This window comes from Staurois parvus, unplaced genomic scaffold (assembly GCF_062004578.1).
Source record: "Staurois parvus isolate SC_StPar_1 unplaced genomic scaffold, SC_StPar_1.0 ptg000960l, whole genome shotgun sequence".
NCBI classification, from domain to species: Eukaryota; Metazoa; Chordata; class Amphibia; order Anura; family Ranidae; genus Staurois; species Staurois parvus.
In genome coordinates, this window is record NW_028318756.1 from 605,899 (window position 1) to 630,711 (window position 24,813).

Here is a 24,813-nt window from a genome sequence, read left to right on the forward strand (position 1 = left end):
CATTTCTTATTATCTATCGCTTTTGTAACTTTGGCCGTAAGCCACATAGGTTGGATTTGTAGCCTTTTATACTTGTTGCCCATGGGAATATATTTTGCAGTGTGGTCACATACAGTCTTTTTGAAGAACTCCCATTTCTGTGTTGTGTTCATTGATGCCAATATTCCCTCCCAGTCTAAATCTTGGAGAGCAGCTCTCAGCCTTGGAAAATTAGCTCTCTTAAAGCTGAGCGTTTTTATTTTTCCCATATGTGCCTGCTGTTTACAGCTAACAATAAATGAAATCATGTTATGGTCACTGCTACCCAGATATTCTTTTATATGGACATTCGTAATAAGCTCTGCATGGTTGGAGATGACCAGGTCCAGCAGAGCATCATTCCTAGTTGGGGCCTCTACGAACTGGACCATAAAATTGTCCTGTAGTAGGTTTATACTTTTTTTGCTCTTTAACTGTTCCTGCAGTCCCATTACTCCAGTCACTTTCTGGGTAGTTATCATCCCCCATTATTATCACTGTCCCAGCCCTTTCCATCTGTGGGAGGAGCTGAGTCTCCACCTCCTCATTAACACTGGGAGATCTATAACAAACTCCAATGATGACCTTTGTAGTACCGCCCCCCCATGTGCAGTTCCACCCATAATACTTCAGCCTCATCACACTCTCCATCAACTAAGTCCTCTTTCACACTCGCTCTGAGATCACTTCTCACACAGAGACAGACACCACCACCTTTCCTATTTTCCCCGTCTCTCCGAAAGAGAACCTAGCCAGGAATATGAATGGCCCAGTCATGTGAGGAATGAAGCCAAGATTCAGCAATACCAATTCAATCCTAGTTCTCTTCATGCACCAAACCTTCCAACTCACCTATTGTGCTGGGCACACTTCGGGCATTGGGGAAAAAAAACTTTCATTCACTGACACCTTGTTCATTCACTGACACCTTGTTCACACAAATTTTGTGTATTTTTTATTTTCATACAAATGGTACCAATTCCACTGTTTGTAACATGGGAACCTTCTTACCATCTGCCATAGCCCTCTCCCCATCTTTCCCCATTCCATCCCCCAATAAGTACTGACCCCTATCTGATCTGTCTACCCCGTTATAATCCCTGATGTACAGGAAGACAGGACTTCAGTGAGGAACATTTTCCTCACTCAGGACATTAAAGTGGCTTCACCCCCTTGTGAGATCTTTGATGTTTGTAAAGACTGGACTTCTGTGAAAAACATTTCCCACACTCAGGACAAGAATACGGCTTCTCCCCCGTGTGAGATCTTTGATGTTTGTAAAGACTGGACTTCTGTGAAAAACATTTCCCACACTCAGGACAAGAATACGGCTTCTCCCCCGTGTGAGATCTCTGATGTGTGTAAAGATGGGACATTACTGAAAAACATTTCCCACACTCAGAACAATAATATGGCTTCTCTCCCGTGTGAGATCTTTGATGTTTGTAAAGATTGGACTTATCTGAAAAACATTTTCCACACTCAGGACAGGAATATGGCTTTTCCCCCGTGTGAGATCTCTGATGTGTGTAAAGATGGGACTTTACTGAAAAACATTTCCCACACTCAGAACAAGAATACGGCTTCTCTCCCGTGTGAGATCTTTGATGTTTGGAAAGATTGGACTTATCTGAAAAAAACTTTCCACACTCAGGACAGGAATATGGCTTATCCCCAGTGTGAGATCTTTGATGTGTGTAAAGACTGAGCTTCTCTGTAAAACATTTCCCACACTCAGGACAGGAATATGGCTTCTCCCCCCTGTGAAATCTCTCATGTATGTAAAAACTGGACTTCTGTGAAAAATGTTTCCCACACTCAGGACAGGAATACGGCTTCTCCCCCATGTGAGATCTCTGATGTCTGTAAAGATGGGACTTCATTGAAAAACTTTTCGCACACTCAGGACAGGAATACGGCTTCTCTCCTGTGTGAGATCTCTGATGTCTGTAAAGACTGGACTTCCTTGAAAACCATTTCCCGCACTCAGGACAGGAATACGGCTTCTCCCCCGTGTGAGATCTTTTATGCACATTAAGATCGGATTTATAACGGAAACCCTTCCCGCACTCAGTACAGGAGAACCTCTTCCCTGTTGGAAGGCCGGCCCGGTCCCGCACAGTCTGAGGTTCCTCAGGATACGAGGAATCTGATGGTCCATCTACACTGGGTGGTGCCGGATGGACATTGGAGGGAGCCGGGTTTTCTCCTGGACTATACTGTGTGATGTCCTCATCTTCTACTTTCCAGTCTGGAGACAAAGTGAGACAATTAGAGATGAGCAAATTATTCAAAAATTCGATTCGGCTGATTCGCCGAATTTCAGGAAGAAATTTGATTCGATGCGAATTTATTCGCTACGAAGTTAACTTATAAAAAGGGTTTCTAGGCTTCAGAAAGCCTTTAAATTAGTGCAGAACACTGTACCTTTAATTTAAATGCCCTTGGAGATGAGGAAGGAGAAGGAGAAGGATGAGAAGAAGGAGAAGGATGAGAAGAAGGAGAAGGATGAGGAGAAGGAGAAGGATGAGGAGAAGGAGAAGGATGAGGAGAAGGAGAAGGATGAGAAGAAGGAGAAGGAGAAGGATGAGAAGAAGGAGAAGGATGAGAAGAAGGAGAAGGATGAGAAGAAGGAGAAGGATGAGAAGAAGGAGAAGGATGAGAAGGATGAGAAGGAGAAGGAGAAGGATGAGAAGAAGGAGAAGGATGAGAAGAAGGAGAAGGATGAGAAGAAGGAGAAGGATGAGAAGATGGAGAAGGAGAAGGATGAGAAGAAGGAGAAGGATGAGAAGAAGGATGAGAAGAAGGAGAAGGATGAGAAGAAGGATGAGAAGAAGGAGAGGGATGAGAAGAAGGATGAGAAGAAGGAGAAGGATGAGAAGAAGGAGAAGGATGAGAAGAAGGAGAAGGATGAGAAGAAGGAGAAGGAGAAGGATGAGAAGAAGGAGAAGGAGAAGGATGAGAAGAAGGAGAAGGATGAGAAGAAGGAGAAGGATGAGAAGGAGAAGGAGAAGGATGAGAAGAAGGATGAGAAGGAGAAGGAGAAGGATGAGAAGAAGGAGAAGGATGAGAAGAAGGAGAAGGATGAGAAGAAGGAGAAGGAGAAGGATGAGAAGAAGGATGAGAAGAAGGAGAAGGATGAGAAGAAGGAGAAGGATGAGAAGAAGGATGAGAAGAAGGAGGAGAAGGATGAGAAGAAGGAGAAGGATGAGAAGAAGGAGGAGAAGGATGAGAAGAAGGAGAAGGAGAAGGATGAGAAGAAGGAGAAGGATGAGAAGAAGGAGAAGGATGAGAAGAAGGAGAAGGAGAAGGATGAGAAGGAGAAGGATGAGAAGAAGGATGAGAAGAAGGAGAAGGATGAGAAGAAGGAGAAGGATGAGAAGAAGGAGAAGGAGAAGGATGAGAAGGATGAGAAGAAGGATGAGAAGAAGGAGAAGGATGAGAAGAAGGAGAAGGATGAGAAGAAGGAGAAGGATGAGAAGGAGAAGGATGAGAAGAAGGATGAGAAGAAGGATGAGAAGAAGGATGAGAAGAAGGAGAAGGATGAGAAGAAGGATGAGAAGAAGGAGAAGGATGAGAAGAAGGAGAAGGAGAAGGAGAAGGATGAGAAGAAGGAGAAGGATGAGAAGAAGGAGAAGGATGAGAAGAAGGAGAAGGAAGAGAAGAAGGATGAGAAGAAGGAGAAGGATGAGAAGAAGGAGAAGGATGAGAAGAAGGAGAAGGATGAGAAGAAGAAGAAGGATGAGAAGAAGGAGAAGGATGAGAAGAAGGAGAAGGATGAGAAGAAGAAGAAGGATGAGAAGAAGAAGAAGGATGAGAAGAAGGAGAATTCCAAGCCGGCAAAAAGTGTATCTGCAGAGCTCCGCTATTTCTGACAGTTCTGTGACATTCCCTCCATACAGCGGTTGAAACATTGTATCTATTTGTTTCCATAAATGGATCCATTTATGGAAACAATTATTATTTTTCCTGAAATTCGTATCGAAATCCACTTCGCCTGGTTCGATTCGCTCATCTCTAGAGACAATCCTCGGAGGTTTTCCTCATCTCCTGGCCATGGACTAAAATACAAAGACAAAGAGGATTACTAGACAGGAGCTGATTGGTTCCCCCAAACCAGGACTCCGCCCACATCAGGCAGCTTGGTCTCTGAGGAGCTTACAATTCCACCCTCAAGGGAACTAGGAAATGGCTCCTCTGATCTCCTACCAGGTCATTTCTTTATTCATGGACCTTAGTCAGAGAGTGAGGAAACAACCAGAACTGTCTTTTATAGGAGGGACAGTGATGAGGGGATTATAGGACGAGGGTCCCCACCCCCTCTATCACTCATCACCATCTTCCCAACACAAGAAGTACTGCACTTCCTTATTTAGTCCATGATTTAGTCATGAAGAACAGCGGGGCTGAGCCCCACCAGAGGTCAGAGAGTGATGATGGGGGGAGAACAACCAAGATGAAGACTGGACTGATCCTGAAGACCACCATCATTGGGGTATTGACTCCTCCCTCATTATCACTTTCTGTTTAAGGGTCCAAAGTTGGAGGATGTTATCACATTATTATCACCATGTAAAAGTCTGTGCTCCAATCACATCATCCGATATAAAATGTCCAGCTGGGAGGAAATGGGTGTAACAAAAGAGAATCCATATTATGTGTATATATAGCAGTGGGGGGAGGGGGGAGAGCAGAAGTCAGGACTATGGAATGTACAACATAGAGTATATAGTGCAGGGGTCAGGAATATGTAATGTAAAACATAGAGTACATAGTGCAGGGGTCAGGAGTATGTAATGTACAACATAGAGTATAAAGTGCAGAGGTCAGGAGGATGTAATGTACCACAGAGTATATAGTGCAGGGGTCAGGAGTATGTAATGTACAACATAGAGTACAGTTGTGACCAAAATTATTCAACCCCCACTGAAATTGAGTGTTTTGGCCAGTTTGACATTGCTTTTGATCATTCAGTCATCTTGCTTACATTTACATTAAAGAGGCACTTGTAGGTCAGACAAATATAACATAACAGTTATAATGAAATAACCACAAATGTCTTTTCTGTGCTCACAGCATTATCAGTTTTATTCAACCCCCAAGTGACATTCAATCTTAGTACTTAGTACAGCATCCTTTTACAGTTATAACAGCTTTTAAACGTGAAGCATAGCTTGACACAAGTGTCTTGCAGCGATCTACGGGTATCTTCGCCCATTCTTCATGGGCAAAGGCCTCCAGTTCAGTCACATTCTTAGGCTTGCGCACTGCAACTGCTTTCTTTAAGTCCCACCAGAGGTTCTCAATCGGATTTAAGTCTGGTGACTGCGATGGCCACTCCAAAATGTTCCAGCCTTTCCTCTGCAACCATGCTCTAGTGGACTTGGAGGTATGCTTGGGATCATTGTCCTGTTGAAAGGTCCAACGTCTCCCAAGCCTCAGGTGTGTGACGGACTGCATCACGTTTCCATCCAATATCTCCTGGTACTGAAGAGAATTCATGGTACCTTGCACACGCTGAAGCTTCCCTGTACCTGCAGAAGCAAAACAGCCCCAAAGCATGATTGACCCTCCACCATGCTTCACAGTAGGCAAGGTGTTCTTTTCATCAAAGGCCTTGTTCTTCCTCCTCCAAACATAGCGTTGATCCATGGGCCCAAACAGTTCTAATTTTGTTTCATCAGTCCACAGAACACTATCCCACAACTTTTGTGGTTTGTCCACATGGCTTTTGGCATACTCTTCTTATTCTTTGGAGACAGCAAGGGGGTACGCCTGGGAGTTCTGGCACGGAGGCCTTCATTACGCAGTGTGCGTCTTATTGTCTGGGCTGAAACTTCTGTACCCACATCTGACAAATCTTTTCTCAGTTCCTCAGCAGTCACACGGGGACTTCTCTCCACTCTACGCTTCAGGTAGCGCACAGCAGTCGAAGTCAGCATCTTCTTTCTGCCACGACCAGGTAGCGTTTCAACAGTGCCCTTTGCCTTGAATTTGCGAATGATGCTTCCTAAGGTGTCTCTTGGTATGTTTAACATCTTTGCAATCTTCTTATAGCCATTGCCCTTCCTGTGAAGAGAAATCACCTCTTCTCTTGTCTTCCTGGACCATTCTCTTGCCTTCACCATGTTTGTAACCACACCAGTAAATGTCTAGAAGGAGCTGAGTATCACAGTCATTTTAAAGCTGCCTAATTGGTGCTTATTATGCTTGATTGCTGCTCGGTGACATCCACAGGTGTTTTCAATACCTGATGGAAAGCACCTGTATGAACCTCTGTTCTTCAGAGTGGTAGTCTTTAAGGGGTTGAATAATTGTGGCAATGAAGAAACCACATAAGAACCATTTACTACTGTATTACATAAACAATTGATGTCATTTTAGTTGCATTTGGGTAGTTACAACGTCCTTGTAGGATTTGATTCTGAATACAATTCCAAATGTACACTATAGTCCCTAAACCCCTTTACAGCATTGGGGGTTGAATAATTTTGGACACAACTGTATATAGTGCAGGGGTCAGGAGTATGTAATGTACAACAGAGTATATAGTGCAGGGGTCAGGAGTATGTAATGTACAACACAGAGTATATAGTGCAGGGGTCAGGAGTATGTAATGTACAATATAGAGTATATAGTGCAGGGGTCAGGAGTATGGAATGTACAACATAGAGTATATAGTGCAGGGGTCAGGAGTATGGAATGTACAACATAGAGGATATAGTGCAGGGGTCAGGAGTATGGAATGTACAACATAGAGGATATAGTGCAGGGGTCAGGAGTATGTAATGTACAACAGAGTATATAGTACAGGGGTCAGGAGTATGTAATGTAAAACATAGAGTATATAGTGTAGGGGTCAGGAGTATGTAATGTACAACAAAGTATATATTGCAGGGGTCAGGAGTATGTAATGTACAACACAGAGTATATAGTGCAGGGGTTAGGAGAATGTAATGTGCAACATAGAGTATATAGTGCAGGGGTCAGGAGTATGTCACGTACAGCATAGTGTATGTAGTGCAGGGGTCAGGAGTATGTAATGTACAACAGAGTGTATATAGTTCAGGGGTCAGTAAAATGTTATGTACAACATAGAGTATATAGTGCAGGGGTCAGGAGTATGTAATGTACAGCAGAGAGTATATAGTACAAGGGTCAGGATTATGTAACGTACAACATAGAGTATATAGTGCAGGGGTCAGGAGGATGTAATGTACAACAAAGTTCATATTGCAGGAGTTAGTTGAATGTAATGTGCAACATAGAGTATATAGTGCAGGGGCCAGGAGTATGTAATGCACAACAGAGTATATAGTGAAGGGCTCAGTAGAATGTAATGTAAAACAGAGTATATAGTGCAGGGGTCAGGAGTATGTAATGTACAACATAGATTATATAGTGCAGAGGTCAGGAGTATGTAATGTACAACATAGAGTATATAGTGCAGGGGTCAGGAGGATGTAATGTACAACATAGAGTATATAGTGCAGGGGTCAGGTGTATGTAATGTACAACATAGAATATATAGTGCAGGGGTCAGGAGTATGTAATGTACAACATAGAGTATATAGTGCAGGGGTCAGGAGTGTGTATTTTACAACATGGAGTATATAGTGCAGGGGTCAGGAGTGTGTACTTTACAACATAGAGTATATAGTGCAGGGGTCAGGAGTATGTAATGTACAACATAGAGTACATAGTGCAGGGGTCAGGAGTATGTAATGTACAACATAGAGTACATAGTGCAGGGGTCAGGAGTATGTAATGTACAACACAGAGTATATAGTGCAGGGGTCAGGAGTAATGTACAACATAGAGTATATAGTGCAGGGGTCAGGAGTATGGAATGTACAACATACAGTATATAGTGCAGGGGTCAGGAGTATGTAATGTACAACATGGAGTATATAGTGCAGGGGTCAGGAGCATTTCACAGATCGGGGGGGCATAGTCACAGATGTGGTGCTGCTTTTGCGTGAGTGTTGTTTTTGAAGGAGTGCTAAGACGCAGTTGAACACAGCAGTCTAATCATACCTTCCCTGCTTTTCACAGGTAAATGCTGCTATCTGCTCTCCACTCTAAACTACAACAGCACATTGACTCCTTTTAATTTCAGAACAAATAGTGTATATATATATATATATCTGTCTGTGTTGATTAGTTCTCACCTCTTGTTGCACACTTTTTAATGGCTGTGGCCTGTGTCTGGTCTGTGTTTGAGAAACATCCCCCCCATTCATGTGATTCTTATCAGTTACTAATTGGGGCGGAGATGAGTGTTCATTTGGCCATCTCCCTATAAATTTGGATCAGCTCATGGGGGTGGTCACAGATGGGGCGCATAGTCACAGATGGGGTGCTGCTTTTGCATGAGTGCTGTTTTGATGGAGTGCAGAGACACAGTTGAACACAGCAGTTGAACTAAAGCAGGAGAACTCAAGCAGAGGAAGATACAACAAGAAACTCTCCTGCATGATGGACAGACTGCGAGCAAACACCCCGGGAAACATCTCCTACAAGTCTGAGTCCTGTGGGGGAAAGGGTTCATCTCTAATACCTCTCTAAAATCTATTTCAATAATTCTGAAACATACTAACATCTCACAGACAGAGAACGTTGATGAAATCAATACGGAGTATTTACTCGGCTACTGTTTATACAAATTCTAATATGTCATGTCAACCTGCCCGAAATGTGTCATATCACGCCAGCTACAGATATTGGGCTTTGATTTCTGCACAACACAGTATTTGTATATAATAATACTTATTGGGATGAGATCGTGTTATGAAATACGTTTAGCTAATGATGTTCTGATTGGTTGAATCGATATTAGTTGTAATAATCTGATTGGATGGAGAGACATCCTCCCTCCATAATTGTTTGTATTTAAATCCTTCTTTTGCTACTAATAAATGAGCATACTTAGAACCATCCTGCTTCTGCGATCTGTCATTGTATGGTCCCGGAATTCCGAGGGGTCCTGCAGATCATCCCAGGGGCCAAATTAACCCCTTCCCAGCAAGTCCCACTCCATGTACCTTTTAAAATGTCCCCTCTACTCCTTTTCATATTACTTTCCTGCGTTCCCAAAATCTAACTTCTTTACCCCTCTGCTCCACCCCAAAACTTGTACATCTCCCCCTCACTGCTACCATCTCCCTACTACTGCTCTCATCACCTCCTGCTGATACTTCACTCCCCTGCTGACCCAAACACCAGGACTGGAAGGCATGTGCGCTCGTGTACATCCCGCTCCCATCTTACTTTCAAAACCCTTCTTCTCCTAACCTCTGGAGATATCTCCCCAAACCCTGGTTCTCCAGTATCTCACCCCCACACCAGGCATCCTCTTCCTAACCTCTGGAGATATCTCCCCAAACCCTGGTTCTCCAGTATCTCACCCCCACACCAGGCATCCTCTTCCTAACCTCTGGAGATATCTCCCCAAACCCTGGTCCTCCACTATCTCACCCCCACACCAGGCATCCTCCTTCTTCTCCTAACCTCTGGTGATATGGCCCAAACCCTGGTCCTCCACAATCTCACCCCCACACCAGGCACCCTCCTTCTCCTAAGCTCTGGAGATATCGCCCCAAACCCTGGTCCTCCACTATCTCACCCCAACACCAGGCATCCTCCTTCTCATAACCTCCGCAGATATCTCCCCAAACCTTGGTCCTCCACTATCTCACCCCCATACCAGGCATCCTCCTTCTCCTAACCTCTGGGGATATCTCCCCAAACCCTTGTCCTCCAGTATCTCATCCCCACACCAGGCATCCTCCTTCTTCTCATAACCTCTGCAGATATCTCCCCAAACCTTGGTCCTCCACTATCTCACCCCCATACCAGGCACCCTCCTTCTCCTAACCTCTGGGGATATCTCCCCAAACTTTGGTCCTCCCGTATCTCACCCCCACACCAGGCACCTTCCTTCTCCTAACCTTTGGGGATATCTCCCCAAACCCTGGTCCTCCAGTATCTCACCCCCGCACCAGGTACCCTACTTCTCCTAACCTCTGGGGATATCTCCCCAAACCCTGGTCCTCCACTATCTCACCCCCATACCAGAAATCCTCTTTCTTCTGGGAATAGCCGCAATCCCCTCAATTTAATATGAGTCCCCGTGCTCCCAAAAACCAGCCTCCCTTTTTCTTGTGTGCTCTGGAATGCCCGCTCTGTCTGTAATACGCTTACCTCTGTCCATGACCTTTTTGTCTCCCGCTCCCTTAACCTACTAGCAATTACAGAAACCTGACTCCAAGCAGCAGATTCTGCTTCCACCGCAGCACTTTCCTATGGAGGCCTCCTCTGGACCCACTCACCCAGACCCAGTGGTCAGAAAGGTGGTGGGGTTGGTTTGTTTCTATCCCCACTGAGCACCTTCCAAGTCCCCCCTAACCCTCCCTCTCTATCCTTCTCTTCTTTCCAGACTCACTGCATCCGGCTGTTTTCTCCCATTTCTCTGAGGATTGCAGTGATCTATCGGCCTCCTGGACCCGTGTCCCGCTTTCTTGATGATTTCTGCGCCTGGCTACCCTACTTTCTTTCCTCTGAGCTACCCGCCATCATTCTCGGAGATTTTACCATTCCTATTAATGTCAACAACCCGGCTACATCCCAACTCTTCAACATACAGTGGGGCAAAAAAGTACTTAGTCAGCCACCAATTGTGCAAGTTCTCCCAATTACAAAGATGAGAGAGGCCTGTAATTGGCATCATAGGGAGACCTCAACTATGAGAGACAAAATGAGAAAACAATCCAGACAATCACATTGGATGATTTGGAAAGAATTTATTTGCAAATTATGGTGGAAAATAAGTATTTGGTCAATGTCAAAAGTTCATGTCAATACTTTGTTATATATCCTTTGTTGGCAATGACAGAGGTCAAACGTTTCCTGTAAGTCTTCACAAGGTTGGCACACACTGTTGCTGGTATGTTGGCCCATCCTCCATGCAGATCTCCTCTAGAGCAGTGATGTTTTGGGGCTGTCACTGGGCAACACGGACTTTCAACTCCCTCCAAATGTTTTCTATGGGGTTGAGATCTGGAGACTGGCTAGGCCACTCCAGGACCTTGAAATGCTTCTTATGAAGCCACTCCTTCGTATGTTTGGGATCATTGTCATGTTGGAAGACCCAGCCACGTTTCATCTTCAATGCTCTTGCTGATGGAAGGAGGTTTGCACTCAAAATCTCATGATACATGGCCCCATTCATTCTGTCCTGTACATGGATCAGTCATCCTGGTCCCTTTGCGGAGAAACAGCCACAAAGCATGATGTTGACACCCCCATGCTTCACAGTAGGTATGGTGTTCTTTGGTTGCAACTCAGCAATCTCTCTCCTCCAAACAGGACAAGTTGTGTTTCTACCAAACAGTTCTATTTTGGTTTCATCTGACCATATGACATTCTCCCAATCCTCTTCTGGATCATCCAAATGCTCTCTAGCAAACTTCAGACGGGCCCCGGACATGTACTGGCTTAAGCAGGGGGACAGGTCTGGCACTGCAGGATCTGAGTCCCTGGCGGCGTAGTGTGTTACTGATGGTAGCCTTTGTTACGTTGGTCCCAGCTCTCTGCAGGTCATTCACTAGGTCCCCCCGTGTGGTCCTGGGATTTTTGCTCACCATTCTTGTGATCATTTTGACCCCACGGGGTGAGATCTTGCGTGGAGCCCCAGATCGAGGGAGATTATCAGTGGTCTTGTATGTCTTCCATTTTCTAATTATCGCTTCCACAGTTGATTTGTTCACACCAAGCTGCTTGCCTATTGCAGATTCAGTCTTCCCAGCCTGGTGCAGGTCTACAATTTTGTTTCTGGTGTCCTTCGACAGCTCTTTGGTCTTCACTAGAGATGAGCGAATTATTCAAAAATTTGATTCGGCTTATTCGCCGAATTTCAGGATGAAATTCGATTCGATGCGAATTTATTCGCTACGAAGTTAACTTATAAAAAGGGTTTCTAGGCTTCAGAGAGCCTTTAAATTAGTGCAGAACACTGTACCTTTAATTTAAATGCCCTTGGAGATGAGGAAGGAGAAGGAGAAGGAGAAGGATGAGAAGAAGGAGAAGGAGAAGGATGAGAAGAAGGAGAAGGAGAAGGATGAGAAGGATGAGAAGAAGGAGAAGGAGAAGGATGAGAAGAAGAAGAAGGAGAAGGAGAAGGAGAAGGATGAGGAGAAGGAGAAGGAGAAGGATGAGAAGAAGGAGAAGGATGAGAAGAAGGAGAAGGATGAGAAGAAGGAGAAGGATGAGAAGAAGGAGAAGGAGAAGGATGAGAAGAAGGAGAAGGATGAGAAGAAGGATGAGAAGAAGGACAAGGATGAGAAGAAGGAGAAGGATGAGAAGAAGAAGGATGAGAAGAAGGAGAAGGATGAGAAGAAGAAGAAGGATGAGAAGAAGAAGAAGAAGGATGAGAAGAAGGAGAATTCCAAGCCGGCAAAAAGTGTATCTGCAGAGCTCCGCTATTTCTTAGCGGAGCTCTGCAGATACACTTAGCGGAGCTCTGCAGATACACTTTTTGCCGGCTTGGAATTCTTCTTATTTTCATCCTACTTTTTCTTCTTCTTCTTCATCCTCATCCTCTTCTTCTTCTTCTGAGGATGAAGAAGAAGAAGAAGTAGGATGAAAATAAGAAGAATTCCAAGCCGGCAAAAAGTGTATCTGCAGAGCTCCGCTATTTCTGACAGTTCTGTGACATTCCCTCCATACAGCGGTTGAAACATTGTATCTATTTGTTTCCATAAATGGAAACAAATAGATACAATGTTTCAACCGCTGTATGGAGGGAATGTCACAGAACTGTCAGAAATAGCGGAGCTCTGCAGATACACTTAGCGGAGCTCTGCAGATAGATACAGCAGTTGAAACATAGGCTATGTTTCAACCGCTGTATGGAGTGAATGTCAGAGAACTGTCAGAAATAGAGGAGCTCTGCAGATACACTTAGAGGAGCTCTGCAGATACACTTTTTGCCGGCTTGGAATTATTCTTATTTTCATCCTACTTCTTCTTCTTCATCCTCATCCTCTTCTTCTGAGGATGAGGATGAAGAAGAAGAAGTAGGATGAAAATAAGAATTCCAAACCGGCAAAAAGTGTATCTGCAGAGCTCCGCTAAGTGTATCTGCAGAGCTCCTCTATTTCTGACAGTTCTCTGACTTTCACATTTACAGCGGTTGAAACATTGTATCTGTTTCCGAATAAAAACATCTGTATCCTAAATGGAAACAAATAGATACAATGTTTCAACCGCTGTACATGTGAAGGAACTGTCAGAGAACTGTCAGAAATAGCGGAGCTCTCTGCAGGGACACTTTTGCCGGCTGATCGGGAAAAATCCGATTCGCGCACCCGAAGTAGGCAAATATTCGGATTCGATGCGAATCGAATTTTTCCTGAAATTCGTATTGAATTCCACTTCGCCTGGTTCGATTCGCTCATCTCTAGTCTTCACCATAGTGGAGTTTGGAGTGTGACTGTTTGAGGTTGTGGACAGGTGTCTTTTATACTGATAACAAGTTCAAACAGGTGCCATTGATACAGGTAATGAGTGCAGGACAGAGGAGCCTCTTAAAGAAGAAGGTACAGGTCTGTGAGAGCCAGAAATCTTGCTTGTTTGTAGGTGACCAAATACTAATTTTCCACCATAATTTGCAAATAAATTCTTTCCAGATCAGCCAATGTGATTGTCTGGATTTGTTTTCTCATTTTGTCTCTCATAGTTGAGGTCTACCTATGATGCCAATTACAGGCCTCTCTCATCTCTGTAAGTGGGAGAACTTGCACAATTGGTGGCGGACTAAATACTTTTTTGCCCCACTGTAATCTCATCTTTTGCATTAGCACAATGTATACCGTCCTCCACTCACTCTGATGGGAATACATTAGACCTTGTTTTCTCCCATCTTTGCACTCCTTACAACCTCACAAACACCCCCTTTCCTCTCTCTGATCACAATCTCATCACCTTCACAGTCTCCTCATCTTCAAACACCTATCCCTCCAAGCAGCCAACAATTACCTGCAGAAACCTTCACAACTTGAACCCGGCTCCTTTCCACTCTGCAACTGACCAACTCTATGACAGAATCTATCCCCTGTCCTGCCCTGACCTGGCCACTGCAGTCTACAACAGTTCACTATCATCCACACTGGACTCACTTGCTCCTCTAACAACACAAAGCATCAGGCCCCGACCATTACATCTATGGCAGACTGACCACACCAGACATCTTAAGCAACATAGTTGTGCACTGGAGCGATTGTGGCATAAAACCAAATCCCAGCAAGCATTCACCCGATATAAATCTGCTTTCTTCACATACAATTCCTCCCTCCATGCTGCCAAACAAGATGACTTTGTCACCCTTATTAATACCTTGTCATCAAGTCCTCGTCGTCTCTTCTCTACTTTTAACTCTCTACTTTCTCCACCTCCACCCAGTACCTCACTCACTGCTCATGAGATTGCAAATCATTTCAAAAACAAGATTGATGCAATTCGTAGGGACATCTCCACTGCACAGACATCCATCCCACTTAGCATACCTTATACTAAACCTCCCTCAACACTTTCCTCTTCTGACCTCGCTACTAGAGATGAGCGAATCGAACATGACGAAGTGGAATTCGTTTCGAAGATTTGGAAAAATTCGATTCGCGACGAATCCGAAGATTAGCAAACTTCGGATGCACGAATCGAATTTTCCCAAAAATGGCGGCGACATGTGTGGCGACGGAGCGGGGATCTCTGGGAAGGCGCGCAGACAAGGCGCGCTGACCCATAATGCATTCATTCATGACATGTGATCGCATTAGCCAATCAGCAGCCAGCCAGCCAGCACTGTGTAATGGTGGAGCTATAAATCGCGGCCATCTTAGAATTCTCCATTAGCCTCCGGTCATTCAAGAGAGACAGACCTGTGTGTATGAAGGGACAGAGTTAGGGCCACAGAGACTTTAGGGCCACAGAATCGTTACTTAGGGACACAGAATCGTTACTCAGGGACACAGAATCGTTACTTAGGGCCACAGCTATCAAAGAATTGAAAATTTAAAGTGACATACACCCTTTTTTTTTTTGGTGGCTGTCGTGCACAGTTGGTGCTGCAGTTTGCCGATTGTGCAAAATAAACTGACTTTCTGCTTCACAACCACTATTGTACGTTCAAAGAGTTAAATCCATATACACGCCGGGTGGCGGTAATATTTTTTGGGTGATTAGTGCATTCCAGTGACATAAACGTACAGTTTACAGCCAACGGCAAGCTGCAATTGACCGATTGTGCTAAATAAACTGACTTTCTGCTTCACAACCACTATTGTACGTTCAAAGAGTTAAATCCGGTTTTATTTTTGGGGTGCTTATTGAATTAAAGAGTATGTCAGACAACACGCAGAGGAGTGGCAGAGGAGGCAATGTTTTAGGAGCGAGCAGACGTGGCAGCAGAGGAAGGGGTCGAGGCAGCACTAGTCGCAGCCAGAGGCCAGTGCTCCCGGTGTCATCCAGCGGTCGTGTCTCCACCGACAACCCTGCCGTCATCGATTGGTTGGCTCGGTCGTCTTCCTCTTCCCAGGTCACCTCTGACACCTACAGCCAACGGTCGGTGGGTACGTCAGACACAACCGTTAGTTGGCATGGCCCGGGAGCAAGCCCACTGAAATCACATGTCCTCTACCTGCCCCTGTCCTTTGCTGTTCCCTCACCAAGCGAAGTATCGCATGCTGTGGGCTCAGCCCCACTGTACAGTGAGGAAGAGCTAACAGAGGGCGGTCAGGAACGGGGGGAGACATCCGCCTCTTCAGCAGCCAGGCGAAGAAGTACTGGCGAGGAGAGTGGCTCGGTAGCCGGTCTAGAGACAGGTCTGTCTCCTGACCCACACGCAGCCGAGGGGGCTAGTAGTGAGGCGGAGACCCTAATTGATGATGAGGAGGCTGATCGCACTTGGCAGCCTCGTCGTCATCAGGCTATTGCTTCCGCATCATCAGGAGAAGAGGGTGCCAGCTTGGCAGCGAGCAAAACAGTCGGTGGGTTGCCCAGGAGGCAGCAGGGTCGCAGCAGTGTCAGTGGAGCCAAACGGCCACGGAGTAGAGCACCAGCTCCACTGCAGCCTACCACCACGGCCAGTAGTGGTGCCGGTGTGCACGGAGGAAGTAGCAGTCAGCCAGTGAGGAGTAGCGGGGGCAAAGTTTCCTACTCGGCGGTGTGGCAATTTTTCGTCAAGCCGCCCGAGGAAGTAAACGTAGCCGTATGTCGACTATGTGGCCAGAAAGTCAAGCGTGGCCAGGGGGCCCATGTTGGGACTACAGCGTTGCGTCAGCATATGCAGCGTCGCCATTTGGTGGCCTGGGAAAACCGTGATAAAGATACGGCGGTTCTGCCTGCCCCAGCCCCCGCTCCATCACCCGCTCCGTTACTTGCTCCGTCACCCGACGTCAATCGCTCCCCAATTTCAGCCAGTCAAGGCTCCAACACCTCTGCTGAGGGGAGTTGTCGCTCGTTGGCATGGTCAGGGTGCGGTAGACGTGGCACACAGATCTCAACGCCACATGACCCCTGTGGGGGCAGGACAGGAAGAAGAGGAGGAGGTAGAGGAGGACATTTGTGCTCAGGAATTATTGAGTGAAATGGGTGGTTTTTCCACTCAGCGGACAGGAGTGGAGGAGCAGGAGCATCTGGTAGAGGAGGAGGAGGAGGAGACAGAGGACCCAGACGCACCGTGGCAGTATGCTGTGGAGATGGAGGCAGGGAGTCCCTCGCATTCCTTGGCACAAATGGCCCATAGCATGCTCGGTTGCTTGCGTAGCGACAGCCGAATAATAACCATCAGACAGAGGGATGACTTTTGGCTGTCCACCTTGTTGGACCCTCGCTACCGTTCAAAAATGGTGGCCTTTTTCACACCTGCTGAGAGGGAGGCCAAAATAACGTACTATAAAACCACCTATGTAGTCAGTTGGTCTCTGCCTTTCTGCGCCAACGTCCATCCTCAGACACTGTGGGCCCTGTGCGCTCGCGTTCCGCTGCCATGGCAGCAGGGGAGGGGTGGGGTGGTAGGAGCAGTGGCAGCTCCACCAGCAGCGGCTGCCTCAGTCTGCAGTCGATGATGAGTAGCTTTCTTCACCAGCGCAGTGAGGAAACTACTAACCAGCCGCAGCAGCAGCAGCATCAGGTGGACCTGGAGCAGGACCTCAAACAACAGGCTTGGGCCTACTTGGACAGCACCCTGCCAACCGAGGTAGACAATCCCCTTGACTACTGGGCAACGAAACTTGATCTTTGGCCCCAACTAGCTGAATTTGCCCTTGAAAGGCTGTCATGCCCGGCCAGTAGCGTGGCATCGGAGCGCGTGTTTAGTGCGGCAGGAGGTATTGTAACTCCGCGGAGGACACGACTGTCCACCCAAAGTGTGGAGAGACTCACGTTTGTGAAAATGAATCAGGCGTGGATTAGTCTGGATTTCCAACCACCAGTTCCTGACACAACTGACTAAATCCGCCATGAATCATGCCCCAAACATGTTATTAGGGACAAATGGAAGACCTCCACCTGATCCGTACATTTGTATATATATTTTATTGAGAGGCTGCTGGTCGGCCGACTCATGTTTTGCACATTTTTAATGACTTATACTCTGCAAGTCGGGCCCCTCATGAATTGGTGTTTTTAAATTATTTATACTTCGCTGGACGACTGTCACATGAATTTAAACTTTTTAATTATTTATAGTCGACCAGTTCCAGACCGATGGAATAGCAATTTCTCTCAATAAAAATTTCTCTCAGCCTCTCAATAAAATATATATACAAATGTACGGATCAGGTAGAGGTCTTCCATTTGTCCCTAATAACATGTTTGGGGCATGATTCATGGCGGATTTAGTCAGTTGTGTCAGGAACTGGTGGTTGGAAATCCAGACTAATCCACGCCTGATTCATTTTCACAAACGTGAGTCTCTCCACACTTTGGGTGGACAGTCGTGTCCTCCGCGGAGTTACAATACCTCCTGCCGCACTAAACACGCGCTCCGATGCCACGCTACTGGCCGGGCATGACAGCCTTTCAAGGGCAAATTCAGCTAGTTGGGGCCAAAGGTCAAGTTTCGTTGCCCAGTAGTCAAGGGGATTGTCTACCTCGGTTGGCAGGGTGCTGTCCAAGTAGGCCCAAGCCTGTTGTTTGAGGTCCTGCTCCAGGTCCACCTGATGCTGCTGCTGCTGCGGCTGGTTAGTAGTTTCCTCACTGCGCTGGTGAAGAAAGCTACTCATCATCGACTGCAGACTGAGGCAGCCGCTGCTGGTGGAGCTGCCACTGCTCCTACCACCCCACCCCTCCCCTGCTGCCATGGCAGCGGAACGCGAGCGCACAGGGCCCACAGTGTCTGAGGATGGACGTTGGCGCAGAAAGGCAGAGACCAACTGACTACATAGGTCTTATGGATGGAAGTACGACGGTATATGATCTTCTTCGCACCCACGGCATTACCTCATAAAATTTCTGCATTGCATCTGCAATCACAACGCTGACTTCCCGGATCGCCACTCAGCCATTGGACTCTTGATAGTCGTCTCCCCACGCTGCTGCTGGGGGGAATTTTTAACATAGGCCTCTGTATGGCCTTCAATTTTAGCTGCTTACGCTCCGCCACTCTGCCATGGGCCCCTGTACCGCCTCCTCATGCTGCTGCCAGGCCCGTAATCTGCCATGGGCCCCCGTACCGACTCCTCATGCTGCTGCCAGGCCCGTAATCTGTCATGGGCCCCTGTACCGCCTCCTCATGTTGCTGCCAGGTCCAGAGTGTGTCATGGGTCCCTGTACAGCCTCCCATTGCTGCTGACTTCATCGCCAGACTCTGCCATGTGCCACTTTCAGGTCTCCTCACACTGCTGGTGTGTTCCATTTTGTCATAGGGTGCTGTATGGCCTCCCATTGCTGCTGCCTCCACCGCCACACTGTGGCTCCACACTCTGGTTTTGGCCCCGTGACTGCCCAAATGAGTGAAGTGTGCGGTGATTCTAAGATCGACGGCACTCATCTGCATGTCATACTGACTGACAGTATTATTTCTCTTCCCCAGCAGACTCCAAGGGCATTTAAATTAAAGGTACAGTGTTCTGCACTAATATAAAGGCTCTCTGAAGCCTAGAAACACCCTTTTTATAAGTTAAATTCGCAGCGAATATATTCGACTCGAATCGAATTTATTCCGCGAATTCGGCGAATCAGCCGAATCGAATTTTTGAATAATTCGCTCATCTCTACTCGCTACTACTGAAGAGGTCACAAAGATGTTCTCAGAAGTAATGTACAAAATAGAGTATATAGTGCAGGGGTCAGGAGTATGTAATGTACAACATAGAGTATATAGTGCAGGGGTCAGGAGTATGTAATGTACAACACAGAGTATATAGTGCATGGGTCAGGAGTATGTAATGTACAACATAGAGTATATAGTGCAGGGGTCAGGAGTATGTAATGTACAACATAGAGTATATAGTGCAGGGGTCAGGAGGATGTAATGTACAACATAGAGTATATAGTGCAGGGGTCAGGAGTATGTAATGTACAACATAGAGTATATAGTGCAGGGGTCAGGAGTATGTAATGTACAACATAGAGTATATAGTGCAAGGGTCAGGAGGATGTAATGTACAACATAGAGTATATAGTGCAGGGGTCAGGAGGATGTAATGTACAACATAGAGTATATAGTGCAGGGGTCAGGAGTATGTAATGTACAACATAGAGTATATAGTGCAGGGGTCAGGAGTATGTAATGTACAACATAGAGTATATAGTGCAGGGGTCAGGAGTATGTAATGTACAACATAGAGTATATAGTGCAGGGGTCAGGAGGATGTAATGTACAACATAGATTATATAGTGCAGGGGTCAGGAGTATGTAATGTACAACATAGAGTATATAGTGCAGGAGTCAGGAGTATGTAATGTACAACATAGAGTATATAGTGCAGGGGTCAGGAGTATGTAATGTACAACAGAGAGTGTATATAGTGCAGGGGTCAGGAGTATGTAATGTACAATATAAATTATACAGTGTAAGGGTCAGGACTCATAATATTGGTATTCAGCAATCAGTGGAAGCTTAAATGTTTACTGTAGACAAGTTGCAGAGATCCCACACCGCTGCCTCCCATCTCCTGAGACTGCACTCAGTGACTTGGGTCTGAGACACTACAGACATATCCCTCCACCCGGCACAGCCAGCAGACCACAGAGCAAGGAACCCTGGGAGAAATGTTCTGTCAGAGATCTTACTATACCCGGGCATGGGGCAGAAGACCCAAGACACACACACCCCAGGTGTCTAGGTCTAGTAACACCTATGGTGAAAATGAACATTTTGCTGCCAGCTGAACCCCAGAACCTCCATAAATCCAGTCTAGAGACATAAATTGTGTCTGCAGCACAGAGAAGGAAGATTATCCGAGAGAAATCCAGGAATACAGGACGGGGAACACAGCTCAGGAAAGTGACCAGGGGATTACAGGCTGATATCACCCAGTCCCCGCCCTACTCTGGACCAATCAGTGAGCAGTATGGGTGGAGGAATGGATTTAGTGTTCATGACCCACCTGTGCTGATCTCTGTAGGAGTGTCCTCCTCTATAAATGTCCCCGTTATTCCATCCTCCTCCATAGACTGCTGATCATCCCTCACATACGCCTCTTCTTCTTCTGCTTTCACCTCAAATTCTATATCGATTGGATCTCCACTCTAAATCAAGAAAATGAGAGAGAATATCACATAAAAATATCCAATTATCACCCCTACAAGTTCATGTTCTAGATTCTCCATCCCACCAACCTTGTAATAGTGAGGGATGGTGTGACCTTCCTGTGTGGAATCCCGGGAATACAGAGGACGGGGACATCTCTCTGGGGGGTTCCTGGTATTAGGTGACTCCATCATATCCTTGTGTCCTTCTGAAAATTCCTCCATCACTCCATACTCCTCATCCTCCTCTTTATACTCTTCTTTAACATCAATATTATCATCCCCGAGGATTCCACTCTGAAAGATATAATAAAACATTCATTGTAACAAACATGCTGTGTATAAATCACAACTACCAATAATTGTCATCATCTACCTGATGATGGTGAGGGATGGTGTGACCTTCCTGTGTGGAATCCCGGGAATACAGAGGACGGGGACATCTCTCTGGTGGGTTCCCATGACTGGATCCATCTGTAGGAAACACACACACTGACTGAATCCATTGTTTCTATGTGTTTATCAGATGATGGGGGATCTAGGTGGATCCTCCGTACTGCTCTCTCCTTTACAATAAAGTCTCCTCTTACCCGGTGATGTGAGGGGCGGCTGATTGTCCATCATGACGTCCTTGTAGAGATCCTTGTGTCCTTCTAAATACTCCCACTCCTCCATGGAGAAATAGACAGTGACACCCTGACACCTTATAGGAACCTGACACACACAATGATACAGTCACCATCCAGACACATCCCTTGTCTGTTACTGGAGAATGTCCCAGAATTCCCGGCACCGCTCACCTCTCCTGTCAGCAGCTCAGTGATCTCTCTGGTGACTTCTAGAATCTTCTTCTTCTTTCTCTCTTCTATCAGGGAGGGAGGTGGAGGCAATGTGATGTCATATGATCTCCAGACTTCACAGGAGGAAAACTCTACATCTGAACACAAATAGTCACATCAAATGATATTCCCAGAATCCTCCTCACCTCTCCATTCAGGTCTCCATTTTATTAAAGCCCCACTTCAGGCTGAGGTATAATTCCCCCCACAGGACCCCCACACTACGCAGGGTATAGGCTTGTTGCAGCATTCTGATGTCATTACATACAACGCAGGACCAACAGTCCCACTTTACATGTGAGGATACCAAGGGACACCCACATCCTAAGAGCATCATAAAAATGTCAGATGGAGGGACATTGGGAGAAGGAGCTGTGAGGTCAGTGTGATGTCATAGGATTCTCTGACTCTGGATGGAGGGACATTGGGAGGAGGAGCTGTGAGGTCAGTGTGATGTCATAGGATTCTCTGACTCTGGATGGAGGGACATTGGGAGGAGGAGCTGTGAGGTCAGTGTGATGTCATAGGATTCTCTGACTCCAGATCGAGGGACATTGGGAAGAGGAGCTGTGAGGTCAGTGTGATGTCATAGGATTCTCTGACTCTGGATAGAAGGACATTGGGAGGAGGAGCTGTGAGGTCAGTGTGATGTCATAGGATTATCTGACTCTGGATGGCGGGACATTGGGGGGAGGAGCTGTGAGGTCAGTGTGATGTCATAGGATTCTCTGACTCTGGATGGAGGGACATTGGGAGGAGGAGCTGTGAGGTCAGTGTGATGTCATAGGACATATAGACTCTGGATGGAGGGACATTTGGATGGGGAGATTTGAGGGGTCCTCTATATGAGGCTCCCATGCAAACCAAATCCTTGTTCCTGGGTGCGTCCTACCTCTCCTAAACTGAAGAGTGAACTTTGACCTTTACCATCCAGAAATCTGTGTGGAATCTGTGGAAGTAAGCTGTCATGTGATCAGGTGACGTGCGGAGGAACGGAGTGTAAATAGCAGGCAATTGTCTCCAGAGCCCCTAATGGTGGGGATGGATTTGGCGGCGTGCTGGTGCCAAGTTTCCTCCCCCCAGGGTCACTGCAGGTGTGGAGAAAAGCTGTGTAAGAGGATATGGAGGAGAGATGAGGAGGAGATCCAGGAATCAGGAGAAAGGTCAGGGCAAGCAACAGACGAGCGCATCCAAGAGACCAAGCCGGGGTCACTACACAGAAAATCAATCCAAGGAAACAACAGGCAGGACGAGGAATAGCAAGAAGGAGCTGAGAGACAAATGAGAATATTGCTCAGCCAATGGGAGATGATCTCAGCATGACTTCCATCATGAAGGAGATGAGGGGGAGGGGAGGAAGTCACTGAAGGTGACCATAGATCCATGGAAATTCAGCTGGTTCAGCAGGGATCGCTCACATTTCCATCCATGTGTGGCCACTGCCGGATAAAAGCCACTCCCCCAGAGGCTGCAGCCAATAGCTTCAGTGCTGATCTGTGTATTCTGAGAGCGGAGGAGTCCCCCCATTGTCAGAATACAAGAGTGCAGCGGGGAGGATTCCCCCATCCACCTCCAATGTGTGGATGGGGGAATAACTTCAGTTTTTATGGTCATCCCGCTGGCTGAACGATAAAACTGAACCATGTAGGCCAGCTTTGGGAGCAAATACAGTTGCAAGAAAAAGTATGTGAACCCCTTGGGATTACGTGGAGTTTTGCATGAATTGGGCATAAAATGTGCTCTGAACGTCATCTAAGTCACAACAATAGAAGAACACAGTCTGCTGAACATAATACTACACAAACATTAGATGTTGCCATGGTTTAATTGCACATAACATGTAAACATTCACAGTGCAGGGAGGAAAAAGTATGTGAACCTTTGATTTAATAACTGATTGACCCTCCTTTGGCAGGAATAACCTCAACCAAACGTTTCCTGTAGTTGCAGATCAGACCTGCACAACGATCTGGAGTAATTTTGGACCACTCCTCTTCACAAAACTGTTTCAGTGTAGCAATATTCTTGGGATGTCTGGTGTGAATCGCTCTCTTAAGGTCATGCCACAGCATTTCAATCGGGTTGAGGTCAGGACTCTGACTGGGCCACTCCAGAAGGCATATTCTGTGCTGTGGCAGCCATTGTTTTGAAGAATTACTTGTATGCTTTGGGTCATTGTCCTGTTGCATCACCCATCCTCTGCGGAGCTTCAGTTGGCGGACAGATGGTCGTACGTTTTCCTGCAAAATGTCTTGATAAACTCTGGAATTCATTTTCCCATCAATGACAACAATCCGTCCAGGCCCTGAGGCAGCAAAGCAGCCCCAAACCATGATGCTCCCTCCGGCATGTTTTACAGTGGGGATGAGGTTTTGATGTTGGTGTGCTGTGCCTTTTTTTCTCCTCACATAGTGTTGTGTGTTCTTCCCAAACAACTCAATCTTGGTTTCATCTGTCCACAGTATATTTTGCCAGTAGTGCTGTGGAACATCCAGGTGCTCTTTTGCAAACTTCAAACGTGCTGCAATCTTCTTTTTGGACAGCAATGGCTTCCTCCGTGGTGTCCTCCCATGTACTCCATTCTTGTTTAATGTTTTCCTTATTGTAGATGTGTCAACAAAAATGTTAGCATGTGCCAGAGATTTCTGTAGGTCTTTAGCTGACACTCTGGTATTCTTCTTTACCTCATGCAGCATTCTGCGCTGTGCTCTTGCAGTCATTTTTACAGGACGACCATGCCTAGGGAGAGTAGCAACAGTGCTAAACTTTCTCCATTTGTAGACAGTCTGTCTTACCGTGGACACATGAACATCAAGGCTTTTGGAGATACTTTTGTAACCCTTTCCAGCTTCATGCAAGTCAACAATTCTTGATCATAGGTCTTCTGAGAGCTCTTTTCTGCGAGGCATGGTTCACATCAGAGAGTGCTTCTTGAAACCAGTAAACCCAAAACAGGTGTGTGTTTTTTAAGGGCAGGACAGCTGTCAGCAACACATCCAATATCATCACACTGATTGGAGTCAAGGTTGGCTCACTCCTGGCTCCAATTAGCTCTGGGAGAAGTCATTAAGCTAGGGACTCACATACTTTTTCCTCCCTGCACTGTGAATGTTTACATGTTATGTGCAATTAAACCATGGGAACATCTAATGTTTGTGTAGTATTATGTTCAGCAGACTGTGTTCTTCTATTGTTGTGACTTAGA

At 46.2% G+C, this 24,813-nt stretch overlaps 1 protein-coding gene across 1 annotated transcript in view; it reads right to left on the bottom strand.

The window, feature by feature from the left end:
• Positions 1 to 1,001: 1,001 nt before the first annotated feature.
• Positions 1,002 to 24,813, bottom strand: part of LOC149441672 (uncharacterized) — a 59,886-nt gene continuing 36,074 nt past the window's right edge. The window contains exon 8 of the mRNA XM_089657056.1: positions 1,002 to 1,627. Coding sequence (XP_089513182.1) covers positions 1,173 to 1,627 — 455 coding nt within the window. The 3' untranslated portion in view covers positions 1,002 to 1,172. The remainder of the gene's footprint in view (positions 1,628 to 24,813) is intronic.